The sequence below is a fragment of the Haemaphysalis longicornis genome, unplaced genomic scaffold (genome assembly GCF_048455015.1).
Source record: "Haemaphysalis longicornis isolate Haplotype H1 unplaced genomic scaffold, Haemaphysalis longicornis Haplotype H1 scaffold_5, whole genome shotgun sequence".
Lineage (NCBI taxonomy): Eukaryota > Metazoa > Arthropoda > Arachnida > Ixodida > Ixodidae > Haemaphysalis > Haemaphysalis longicornis.
The window spans coordinates 67717565-67730986 of NW_027526385.1; the positions used below are offsets into that span (position 1 = coordinate 67717565).

Below are 13422 nucleotides of genomic sequence, written 5' to 3' on the forward strand. Positions count from 1 at the left end.
GTCTCAGCCCGGGCCTATAAAGAGACACTGGATTGAGTTTTCATTCTTTGAAGGCAATTCACAATTTTTTCCGTATTTTATATTACTGTGTACTCATTTGTGGTGTAGCAACAGCAACCTCCATGGAAACAGCGCAGCGCAAAGATCACACCACTGGATGACTTGACTACTGGACAGTGTTCAGATCGGGGAGGAAAGAACACAAGAGCAAAGAGCGATGACAAGGCCCACCTGTTGACGTTGGCAGGGGTGCTGTTTTGGTGCTGCTGCTGCTGCTGCTGTACAGTGGTGGGCGAGGGTGCCCGGTGGAAGTGGCCCTGGTGGTCCGTGGCTCCGTCGATGGAGGGCGCCGTCGACGGCGGGGGAGGAGGGGAGGGAGTGCCTGGGCAGAGGAGACGGACCCTCCTCGAAGTTCCTTTCTCTTCCCCAGGGAGGACACGCTACACTGCCAGGCAGGCCGCCACCTTACCACCTACCCCAACAGCGCGCGACAAGCCAACCGCATTTTTTTTTTTTGTAGCCGATAAGCGGGCAACCTCAAAAAGATCCTGCAGTCTCAACGAATATCCCAAACCTCACGAACACCCCCATTCTGCTGCACGCCCTCAAAGCAGTGGGGGGTTCTTAGGTAATCAAGACTCACTGCAGAATCCCCAAGGAAGAATCCGGCATTCATTTCTCACACACATCTCTGCGGCATGGAGAATCCTTGGATTACCCACGGCCTATTCGCAGCGAGTCCACAACTGTAAATCGGACTGCCCAAATTATTTGTCTGAAATTTGCCGCCTTCCAAAACGGTCCTCCATTGCTTTGTTTTTCTTGCAACAGCAAACATTATCCAGCCAGATACAGAGGGCAAATGTGCAGCACCAGTGCGACCAAATTTTCACTGTGATTGCTGCTGCGTGAATGGAGCCCGGAAACAGTCAGCACTGTAACCAAGAGCCTAGCTGAACTTCGTGCTTTTTTTTTTACACCTGCAACCGGAACATCATACACTTGTGCTAGCTTTTGGTAACCATGCCAACGGCAGCAATGTCAAATACCGGCCTCCAAAAACAGCAAACAGCATGTGCACACAATTTCTAACAAGCCCTGCCTTAGTAACAAAAAAAGTACAAAACATCCTTACCCTTGTCAAAGAGGAAAAAAGAGCAAAAAAAAAAACAGCAATAAGTTTTCCTTTAATATTCCACACATACAAAAAAAAAAGAGCACTAGGCTTCCAATACAAGTTTAAGGTGATCCGGGCAAAAAAAAAAACACCAACACTACATTTCATCCCAGCCCCTACAAGCTAAGCCCATTCAGAGAACAGCACAGATGGACCTTTCTTGTTGACACTCGGCCGTGCTGTGTGTGCGTAGTTACGTTTAGATGACAAGCCCCGAAAACACCATACAATGGCTTCTGCCCCCAACCCAAACAAGCCGTGGATGAGCCCTCGCAACAACACACCCAGCCCTGCCATGCTCACCTTTGGCATTGGTTGCCGCCGCAACGGCATAGGGCGTCAGTGGCGGGGACGCCACCGCATGGTTTTGATGAGAGTTGACCGATGGGGAGCTGTTGCTGCTGCTCTGTGATGATGTACTGCACACAAGACAACAACAACACCCACACTCAACGACCACTCCACCGAGCGTCACTGCACGAGCACTGGGGTAGCCCCCAACCCAAGGTGCCCCTCTGGCGCCTACAGTTTTCATGTGAAACGCAACCACCCCAGACCAGACAACTTTGCCGAATCCGAAGAAGCTGGCGAGAGGTTGATTCCCAGCCGTATTCAAAAGGCCAGCCACCCCGTTCGCCCATCTGCCCACCTGTTGTTCCGAGAGGTGATGGGCGCTGGTGGCTTGCTGTTGACGACTGCCGTTGCGTTGACTGTTGAGTTGACCACCACACTCCGCACTGCCTTGACCCCTTGGCTGCCCTGCTGGGAGGAGGAGGAAAGGTGCACATTGAATGGTCAGGTATGAAGGTTGCCCATGCTTTTCTTTTTCCGCGAAGATTTACAAATTGCCGGCTTGCGGTAATGTAACACACTAGAAAGCTGCAATTACCTTCCACATTTAACTTGAGATGCAGTTCGTTTTATGAGTCCCAAAATTAGTTCTAATTGCTACATGTATTTTGTATGGAGTATCGAATTCACTGCATGATTCTACCACCGTGTGTGGCTGCCTAGTAAAGAGCCCAGCCGGAAAGACGTAGGGCCGCGTCACGGCACTTCGGAGGCCGCCTGCAGGCGATTTTAATAAAGTCTTCACTCACTCACTCACTCACTTATTTGCCATGTCACCTATCCAGCCCTGCATAAACACCAAACGAAAGAGGAGAAAGGGCGGCTCCGTGCACTCCAGACAAATACCTTTCCCTGTCCCACTAAAGCCATATATTGCACTCCACCGTGTATTCCCCGCTATGGCACTTGTGTGGCACCCCCAAGATGCTCTTTCATATGGTCGGGGGCTGCGCCCACACCCAACTAAATTCGCGAAATTCCTCCCTTTCTTCTGACGAGCTTTGCGAAAGAGCTCTGACCAGCTCCGACTTCAATGATCAGTGCCTGCCGGTGTTGAGGGCTGTTGAGGCTGGGAAAGCTCAAGGGGTCTTGGAACTCCTCCCCATTGCCTTTTGCAATAAGTGCATTTACTCTCTCTCTCTTGCCATGTCATTAAAAATACGAGCACGAACAGACTGTCAAGCTGTCCCAACATCAAGCACACACTAAGCCTTGGAACAACACAAACGGGGTCCCAGTCTGCAGACTCTTAATTGCCGCTGTGCCCTTATCACAAATTAGGCAGGAGGATCAACACAAACTTTCGAGAAAGTTTCTGGAGCTCTTTATATTTCTCAAAGTACGTAAGCAACATTGTATTTGCTGACCTTGACTGCAGATGACCTTTTGGGCCTCTGTCCTTTGATTTGGTGCCCTCCCTGGAGGTGTTAATGCAAATCTTTGGACAACAGGGGCCCCAGGGTTTATGCCCTAGTGCAGGATTTTTTCGCTGTAGGCGAAAAAAACCTGCATGCAGAGTCGTCACCATGGCAAGGAGTCAGCCTTCGACATAAACTTGAGACCTGACTTTTATCTTCCTGGAGCAACAACTTAGTGCCTGTAGAATACAAATGAAGGTGTTTAAATGCCTAAGGATTGTATCCAGTGCATCACAGAGATACAAATGGGCTGCTGGGAAGCTTGGTATAATATTTTGCACATTTAACACTTAAACTTACACATTTCTTTCAATACTTTCCCCACTCCAGCCTTCCAATATGAACTGGGCTAGACTAGACATATGCATAAAACACCATTATTTTCCCTAGAAATCTCGAAGTGGAAAATGCAATCGCAAGGTTCCTTCTTTAGACACTAAAGTGAATTTGTCAAGCTCCTGTTTTTGCTTGCACTGTGTAGACTGGCTCAAATGAACACACTTTTCATAGTTTATCCGAGCGGTAAAGTGGTATTTACCTTCTAAAGCCTGCAAGAAAAACCATCATGTACGATTTGCGGCGACGGCACCAACTAACAACAGTGACGTCAATACAAGGTGCAACCTGACTGGACGATGTCCAAGATTAGAAATCAAACTAGTTTCGGTTTTGGTTTTGTGAACCAACATGCTTGGCATCCTACGTTATCGTTGGATGGGCATTCTCGATATCTCAGTAATCATCGTACTGCGCTTCTGCCGTGTTGTCTGCTGTAAAATACCTAAGATAAGCCTCTCAGGATGGCTTAGAATCATAGCAATCACTAGCCGAGGCCTACGCAGTGTATCAACGCCGTCCGCGTCACCGCAGACGCTCAAATGCCATTCACTTTGCTCCCATCTTTGAAGATTGCCTGGTTCCTTCCTGTATCGTACGAGGCGCGTTTGCATGAGGCCAAGGGTCGGCTGATTCGGGACTGTACCCGTAAGCAGTCAGGGCTTATAAGGCAACACCATGCCAACGAGAACTCGCCAGCGCGTCAGTGTCAGTCAGCATGTGTTCTGCGAACTCGCTTGTGGAGCAATGAACGTTGCAGCACAAAAATGGTGAATTCAGTATAAAAAACACTTCCCCCCCCAAAAAAATAAATTTAAAAAAATGCACCATCGGGGATTCGAACTTGTGACTCACAAAACAATATACCTAGTGCTCCAGACCACTCAGCCATGCCAGAGGCATTTGGAAATATAAAGCATAGAACGTATAGGCAGTTTAAATTTTTATTTAATTTCAGCATTTCAAGCAGCTTAGATAACGATGTCTTGTATAGCGCTCGTGCAGTCAGAGTCCCCCCAAATTCCCTGAATATCTCATTTCTATAAACTGCATTCCTTTGTCAGAAAAGCATTTGCAGAAGAGTGGTCGTGCCGCTGACCGCTGTGCTAGTTCACCCAGCACAAAAAGTGCTTCCCGCACCTTGGTTTTATGCTGTACGATAAAAGTTTCGGTTGATTTTAATTCCTTAGTACCTTTATTAACTTTGCTGACTCTTCTCCCACTTTCAAATGGCCTTAGATTTTCCTACTAGCGTACCAGTCAGCGAAGCGTCGCATGTGCGCTTGTGTGGCGCAACCTGTGTGGTGCATATCATACTCAGCAGCGAGCCAATTTTTAAGCAAATTACACAAACTCTCAAGTGGGAATTGCCTGATAAATGCACAGCCACCCTGCTATACTCTGAGCCCCTTCAAAGTTGGCCTCCCGACTCCACCCAGTGCTTTTTGCTGGGAAGATATTTTTTGAGACAGTGTGATATCGAAGTAGGGATGCCCTATCGTATGTAGAAAAAGCATGACCGTTTTACTGATAGACGTGCTTCCCTCATTAAGTCGACGCTGAAATGCTCACGAATTTGTTACAGCGGGGCCTGGCTTTAATTCCCGCCACCAGGGGATCTCTAACAGGCACCCAAATCTCATACACAAAGCTCCTGTCTTCATCTTTCGCCACCACCAGAGAAATACTAGTTGCCAAAAGCTGGAACTCGTGACTTCGGGCGGCAACCTCACGTCCCCCGACCCGCCCTTTCACTAAAAAATTAAAGCCGTTCCACTCAACGTGAAAGCTCTCGGAAGTGCAGAGCAGTGATTCGCCATAATGGGCTGTGGCGCCGTTATCCGCTCACTGCTACCACCCAATGCAATTCTAATTTCCCACCTCCGCAGTGCTCGCGCGCCCCCTGCCTGAAACTGCGCCAGTGGGAGTTCTGTTTTTTGTGCTTGCTTGTCCCCCCGCACGTGCCAGCGTTGGACTGCCACTTTTTCCACTTACCATCGTAAAAACCAAACCAACAACCGTATCTAACTGAATGAACGCAGAGCACTGCCGGTTAATTGCGTATATTCCGCTTCAAGTGTACCTAGTTTTCCTTGCGCTAAACAACGGGGAGATGCATGACAAGCACCAGCGGTTCACAAGTTTCGAACGCTTATGACTACATAAACCGCCTGGCTTTCACCGCCTCTGGGTTACGCCACGACGACAGCCGCTACGACGGAACGCCGCGTGGCTCTAGTTGGGTCCAGCGAGCGAGCTACGACGACAAGGCCCTTAAGTGCCCTGGACTTGAAAGGGTTCTTCCAGCGGAAAGGGCCTCACCTCGACAGGCCTGGAATGATTGGTGAGGCCCGGGCTGGGCACGGGCGAGCTGGAGTTGGTGGAGGCCGGCGTGTCGGCGCCCGGCACGATTGCCGTGCCGTCCTCGTTGGTGGTGGCGGCCGCTGCTGCCGCTGCTGCTGCTGCGGGGTCCAGGATGCAGTTGTCCGTGTGCTCCAGATTGGGGCCCGTGCCGGCCTTGGTCAGGAAGTCCGCCATGTCCCGCAGGTCCAGGTCGTCGTACAGGAACTCGTTCTCCTCAAAGTCCGGGTCCTGCAAGGTCAGGAACAAGGCCATCAGAGCGGCATCGAGGGGACAGAGAGGGCCACGGAAGGACAAGAGGACAAGGAAGGAGTGCTGCCCAGAGTGTCAACATCAAGGACACAGAGCCACAGAATAAGAGGAGGAAGAAGATAACTGGCAGAAAAGTGGCCGTGGCATCAAGGACAGAGACAGCCACGGGGAAGAAAAGTGGCATCGAGGGCAGAGAAAACCACAAAAGAAGATGTGGAAGACGACGGGCTGTCAGAGTGGCAGTGGCATCAAGGACAGAGAGATCCACAGGAGAAGACGTGCAGCCAGAGTGGCAGCGGCATCAAGGACAGAGAACACATAACAGAAGAACGCATAGAGGAGTGGAATAGTGGACGGAGAGAGTCACAGAAGAAGAGGAAGACGTGCAGCCCAGAGTAGAGGCATCAAGGACAGCGAGAGCCACAGAATAAGATGAGGAACCAGCTGCTTCCGTGAGTGGCATGCATCGAGGGGGAGACGAAGAAAAAGAGGACGATACCTGGCAGGACTCGATGTAGTACTCGACGTCCTCCTTGATCTTCTTGATCTTGGCGACCTCGACGGTGCCGTTGTCGAGCATGCGCATGAGCGTCTCGAGCTGCAGGATGTGGTACCGGTGCCGGGACAGCAGGGCCTTGAGCTCGTCCACGCGGTCCTGGTTGTCGTTCTTCTTCTTCTTCACCCCCAGGGTGAGCGACTCGAGCTCGCTCTCAAACTGGTCCACGTGGATGTTGAGGGCCGCGATGGAGTTGCACAGCCAGTTTGTGATGTCCTCCTTCTCCTTCTGCGCAGGGTCCACCTTCTGGGCGCCGCCGAGGCCCTCCTTCGAGTACGCCTTGGTCTTCGTCTCCCGCTCGACCACCTTGAAGCGCTCCATTTGCTGCATCGCCAAGCACAACAAGGACACCTCTCTGTCAGCAACGAGGCGGCACATTTCTAGGGTCAAGCCTACGTTTGTTTGCCAACAGAAGTAGCCTTATTCCTGCTAGGCAAGTTATTCAAATATCACTCCTGCAGTGATGCACTTTAAGACGTAAAGACGTGCGTCTTCGAAGTATTGCATGTTTTTCAGCTTCCAGCTACCACACGTGCTACGACAGCACAGCTAAAAAGCTATCAGGTGTAATTTCAGACATTCAAGTTGAAATGAGAGGCTACCACATACAACTCTGCTAACTAGCTCCTTTTTAAAAACTACTGCCATGCATTCCATGGACATAGTCCACTCCACCTCCAATGGAACACATCCATCACTGCTCTCCGGGAAACTGATGGAATACACCCACATAATGTAACCCGTGGGGTATCCCCTCAACACTCCAGCACCCGTGCAGCAAGCAATGACCCATGCGGGCACCTGTGTGCAGCACAAACAACCACCCCTCGCATTTAGGCAAATCAAATAGGTGACAAGTTGCGCGAAGCAGTCTCTCAACTCAACTGGCAATGTATCGAAAATGTTCAAAATTTTGCTAGACCGAAGGGCACTGTCCCACTTACCGTTTCTATTAACTTTCGGTTATCCATAAGGATCCTCTTGTCCTTGATCTCGCTCGACGCCATCCATGTTTTAATTTGGTCTCGTAACCTCTGCAAACCCGCAACGCAGTGGCAGCACGTCAGCCCCATCCCACACACCAACGCACACAAGGGGAGCGCGGGATGAGCATTGGGCTACCACAAATTGTCAAATTTGACAAGGAACCAACTACCCAAACGTTTCAACGTTGTAACAATAGTGCTTTGAAGCGTAGTTTTAAATAGTACGCCAGAGCGCCAAATAAACACAGAATCAGAACTTTCGATAGATTTATTTATTAAGTTTTGCAAGAGTCGCCATTTACGAAACATTGATATGGCACGAGCAGCTCTCAGCAAGCACCTGCGTAACTGCGTCATTTCGTTTCAGTGCTGGCAAAAAAAAAAAAATATCAAGCTCAGAGATCGCAGCTCAAATATAGGTCAATTCACTTAGCTTGAGTAATGGTTTGTGCTCTATTTGTTCCTTACAAAATACATTCAAGGAACAGTGCAGTTGTGAGCGTTTTCACGAGAAAACTAATTAGGGTTCCCGAGTCTTTCGTGTTATGTAAGCGGCTTTACGCAAGGCGCACTTGACTTGTCCCTTTATGAAATCTCTTTTCCCAGACAACCACTGAAAGGACAAACGTTGCTTCTGGAACTGATGTAAGTTAATACATACCATTCAGGTCCCTACGCATATCAACCAAATTGAAGTTTAAAATGTGAAAGAGCTATCATAAAGAAGGCCCAAATACGTCCCCAGTGTCAAGTAACCCAAGCTGACACTATCCAGAGGAAGAAACTCAATCACCCAAAAATTTTGCACAACCAGGGGACGTAAAAGAATCTTCTCCGGAGCTCTACAAGGACCATAGGTTGCCCCTACAAGCCTACCTGATGAGGCATGGAATTCTCATTTTTTAGTTGCCATGCAGAAATGCAATTTCGGACCTGGAATTTTGCTGACAGCCTTTCGATCAGTGATATCGCGCCTATAATGTTGATGACGCATGCTAAAGAACTGTGGCCGGCATATAGCAATTTAACTCTCAGCTTTTTTTTTTTTTCACCAAGTAAACCATTTTCGAACTCTTTTTTATTTGAGCCAATACAAAAAAAAAATTTAACAAGGCATTACTTTCTTTCTCTTTCCATCAAACAACCCAGCTGCGAGGAAATGAGGCTGCAAGAGAAACTCGCACAGTGTCTGGTGGAACACATGAAAATGAATATTTGAACCCCAAATCCACTGGACTGTCCATCCGCTCGTGCATCGCTAATTGCTCTACAATGCCACGACCGTTCCAGCAAAACCATCTACCACACATCTGCAAACCACAGAATAACATTTCCACTTTGTGCAAAATAAAGCTCGTAACCCTCTCCCTCCCTCAATGCTTTCCATCTCAGCACAATTCCATTTCAGTTCAATCCAACCAATAAAGAAAACAGGAGAGCACACTTTTTTTTAACTGCCCTGTGTGGAAGGAAATAAAAGAGGAAAGGCCAGCATTCTCAGTGCAACCTACACCCATTGTACCTCCCACTCCTTTCGTCGCATGCCCAACACGTTTTCAGTACTCACTGAAAAATTAACACACATCTCCACATCAGAATGCATTTATTAATCCTAAAAAATTTCGGTTGTAAATTCTGATCATAAAATACAAAAGATCTACTTTTGGGCCATATGTGTACGGTAAAGCATTCCTGAACTTCGACATAACAGACCAGTACATCTGATACGGTACATTAGAAGGCCCCTTCTTTACACCGCCACTCCTGTGCAAATGCTATATCATCACCAATGTAACAAAACATGTTTTTTGCTGCTGTTATTGCCATTATCACCTGTGTTTGATTTTTGGGCATATTAACACTGAAGTTTAGTTTTTTACTTCCTGCATGCAACAGGACCAGGCTAATGCAACAGCTGTATTAAGTTTAGCTGCTTTAACTGAACACTTGCTGGCAGAACACGTTAGGTCACAAAACACGGGACGATTCCCTTGTTTACAGGCACACACAAAGGTTAACAGCACATGAGCACAGCATGCCCCGCAAGTGGGAGCCAGAACAGCTGTCTGCACGCAAAGCGACCGCTCTTCCTGTCGGGTGCCGTTCGACAGACATCCGGATGCCTAATCAATCAAGCGGAGCAGAAACATGTGCGCTCCTTAGCCTATGATTCAGGATGGGAAAACAATACACTGTCAGCTGTTGGCGTGGCTGCAAAAGCCTCCCTAGGCAGCTCCAGTACTCGGTGTCCCAACATTTGCATCCACAGCGGCCATCCGAACAGCGCGGGACACAAAACTGCACCCTGAGGTACACCCAGTTCCCACACTTTTCGCTCCCATGGCGCCAGAAATTTCACCGTCTGGGGTGCCTTTTCACAGCAGTGGCAGTGAACCGCACGGATCATTTCGCAAGCTCATGCAGTGCATCAGTGCCACTCACACGTTCAGTGCCACCCACATGGCTAGAAAACAATGCACCACGTGGCATTGGTCTGGCAACTCGCACAAATAGGGAGACGTTTCAAAGTGTTCAGAGCAGCCAGCTGGGCCACCTAGAGATTCTTACACTGACCACCACGATGGATGTTTAAGTGCCGCTCTCATAAGCGGTACGGATGATTTGTAGCACTACTTTATCATCTGATTTTTTTTTATTTGATTGTGGGGTTTAACGCGCCGACGAAACGCAGGCGATGAGGCGCGCCGTAGTGGAGGGCTCCGGATTAATTTTGACCACCTGGGGATCTTTATCGTGCGTCGAAATCTCCTTTACCACACTTGTAACTTCGTTTGCTGCGCCTTGGGCTGCATTTTGGCGAGCAGTAACAAGATGTCGCTGGAGCTACCTGTGCCATGCCATGCGGGTGGTATCCACGGCTGCGTCAGGGCGCCTGTCTAGCATCTAGGTAACGCTTACTGGCAGAGCTACCTTAAAGCACACACTCCCCCATTCCCAACCCACGGCTATGTAGCACGCATGGTGACAAGGGCAACGGCAAGTTGGAATAAAAGAAGGGCCTCCCTACCTGGAGCTTTTTAATCTCTTTCTTAAGGTCAGCCTCATACTTTTCCTTTTGGTTCGTGTTGGTTGCATTGTAGACCTGTACAGAAACAACAAAGTCAGAAATAAAGTTAGCCGGAGCTCCTCTCAGCTGGCATTTTAACCAACACCAGAGGCAGAGGCCTCAATACCCACAACACCGCAATAAAAGGCCTCTACATAAATGCATGGTACAGCCATATCCTCATTAGGGAAAGAAACTGCGCTTAGACCACACAGGGTTTCACTATTAAAAGAAAGCAACTGATATTTTTTTTAGTAGCTAGTTGAGTTGAATTTATTTACAGATATTTGATTAGCAGTTTTGCAAAGCCTCGGCCAATCCCCCTCTGTAGATACGTGCATTCACACACTAGAACAGCCTTCCATTCCCCGATAGGTACAAGCATGGCACTACCGGCATGATAGAGAACATAAATAAACATAATTACACAAAAAAAATTACGCTACTTGGCAATGAATTTCTAAAATAACTGGGGCCCGTACCCAGACTTTTAGTGGCAAAACCAGCGACTCTACCTCTAGGTCCCAGAATCCAATGGCCAGGCTATGTTTACCGGTTACCCAAGTGAAGTGCGGGAGTTTATTTCAAAACTGAAAAGTAGATGGCACTAGGTGCAAAGAGAAAGTGCCGGGCTCGTACCTATCTGGAAGCAAAATGTCACCACACTGGGCCATACATCACGACATTTTGCGGACACAGCCACACTTCACAAGTGCAGTAATTTCATATTTTACAGCTCGCGCGCCGTCGAAAAGTGAACGGCTCACAGCAGAAAAACAAACAGATCCATTGTAGCCTACGCGCACAACGCCCCAAATCAAAGTTTTCATGCAAGATCCAAGACCATGAGGATTACTGTATCACGGCCCCTCACAGGCCAGATGACGCTATATAGCAAGAGGGGAGAAAAAAAAAAAAGTGTCGTGCATTACCTTTTGCCAAATGTCCTCGAACTGCTCCACGCCTTCGGTTACTTTCTTTAAACACCGTTCTATTTCTCCTGTTAAAAGAGCGAAATAACATTGCGCTCGACACTGCTAAAGGGAAGAGAGAGGGAAAACAAAACCCTGCAAAGAGTTATTCATTAATATTCCCTTGTAGTTAAACGAGTTCGCAAGAAAAACAGCTTTTAAAAAATTAAAAGATTCTGTGTTTGACAGCTGCCGACGGGGCGGCCATACATGCTATATCAGCGCTCGGTCACAAATTGATAGAATACATCGACAACTTATTTCAAGTGAATAAAACCACACTCATTCAACCACCATTCACATCTGGCAACTTGCAAACACTGTGTTGATCTACAAAAATGTTTAATGACAAACTCTAGTACCGAAGTACAAACTATGGTATCAACATAAAACAACTAGAGCATAGAACAGTCATCGACCAAAAAGTTGCCACTTTTAGACTTCCTTCCTACATTAAATTATGCACCCTATCACTACGTAGCAACATGCAGAGACCTTTCTTTGGTGATAGAATCGATTAATTTTAATGAAAGGTAATCCATTCGGTTGCTAAGAAATGTTTGGCAAAAAGGGTCCCCGCAAAAAGTGCTGCAGCAGTTTGTACAAACCAAACTAGCAAGACCAACGGAACAGCTTTCTAACAGACAAAACTTCTAGACTAGAAACGAGGCAACATAATGCAAAGGTTGATTTGATTGTTTGCAGGGTTTAACATGCCGACGGTACACAGGTGATGAGGCAAACAGGCTCCAGATTAATTTTAACCACCTGGGGATCTTTATTGTGTGCTGAAATGTCAAACACAGGGGTGTTTTTGCTTTTCTCCTCCATCAAAAAAGTGGCCGCCACTGCCAGGAATCGTACCCGCATCCTCGTGCTCAGCAGCGCAACGCCTTAGCCACTGAGCCACCGCGGCGGGTAACAATGCAAAGGTAAATCGCAGACGAAAAGCTCCCGCGCCTTATCGTACGTGCCACTAGTTCAAACCAGCACTGCTCAGGAATTTTGCGAAACTGCGCATTTCTGAGACTTCCTTCAAGACGGTATCCATTTCGCCCTGTCTGTACATGGCCTGCCTGTGTAACGAGTTGCACGAAACCACACATACAATAAACACCAGTGGGCTGGCCTGTCCTTTTTGATCGTTCATCCTAGTATTTCACACTGCTCATTCCAAAAAGAAATTCAAGGAAGATCCAAAGGTTTTGTTCACTAGTTTCACAATCCTCTTATACAGCTGCTGTATGCGACTGCTCACCTTGGATATCACTAGAAACTTTGTTCACAGCATTGATAAAGCTGTGGGTCGACCAGCTATTGTATCGAACGTGTTACAACCCCACCATGCTCGAATAAGCATTTCCCTACTGGATTTCAGCATGATGCAAAAACACGCCGAAATATGATGTGGGAAAGAGCAAACTATAAATAAAAAAAAAACATGTTGCAAAATGAAGACTGCGAATCCTGACGTGGGAATGGAACTATCAACTGGAACAGTACACATTGCATAATGGGAACTACTAAGATGTTTGTGCATTTAGAAGTTAAAGAACTTGCACTCACATGCCAATATTTGCACTTTCCACCTGGTTTGGGGGCTTTAGCATGAAGCAAAAGACCACTGATAATCTCAATGTGCGGATGAGCGGAACCACCAAACGGCGCAGTACATGTCGCAGAAATTGAGACTACTTTGCTTACGGGGAAAAAAAGATTTGCGCCTCTATCAAGATTAAAAACCTTGAAATTACATGCTGCGATTTGTGCTTTCCAGGTGCCCACTGAAACTCACAACGTGGGAAAGAGCGGAACTATAGAAAAATGGAAACACAGAGAGAAACATTTGTGCGGTTACCAGGTTTAAAAACCTCGCTCCTAAATGCCAAGATTTTCACTTTCCACCCGAGTTGGAGCTTTAAAATGAAGCAAAAGCAAAGTGAAAAA

General features: G+C 47.6%; 1 protein-coding gene across 4 annotated transcripts in view; it reads right to left on the bottom strand.

Annotated features, from left to right (window-relative positions):
- Positions 1 to 13422, bottom strand: part of LOC144138374 (CCR4-NOT transcription complex subunit 3-like) — a 37783-nt gene that overhangs the window by 21087 nt on the left and 3274 nt on the right. For 3 of the 4 annotated variants that reach the window (XM_077670627.1, XM_077670625.1, XM_077670628.1), the window contains exons 2-9: positions 11437 to 11504; positions 10466 to 10540; positions 7396 to 7485; positions 6395 to 6775; positions 5605 to 5874; positions 1827 to 1939; positions 1481 to 1596; positions 232 to 382 (exon numbers count right to left, since the gene is read on the bottom strand). In XM_077670627.1, the coding sequence (XP_077526753.1) occupies positions 232 to 382; positions 1481 to 1596; positions 1827 to 1939; positions 5605 to 5874; positions 6395 to 6775; positions 7396 to 7485; positions 10466 to 10540; positions 11437 to 11504 (1264 nt within the window). The remainder of the gene's footprint in view (positions 1 to 231; positions 383 to 1480; positions 1597 to 1826; positions 1940 to 5604; positions 5875 to 6394; positions 6776 to 7395; positions 7486 to 10465; positions 10541 to 11436; positions 11505 to 13422) is intronic. The other variant, XM_077670626.1, reaches the window with a different exon arrangement.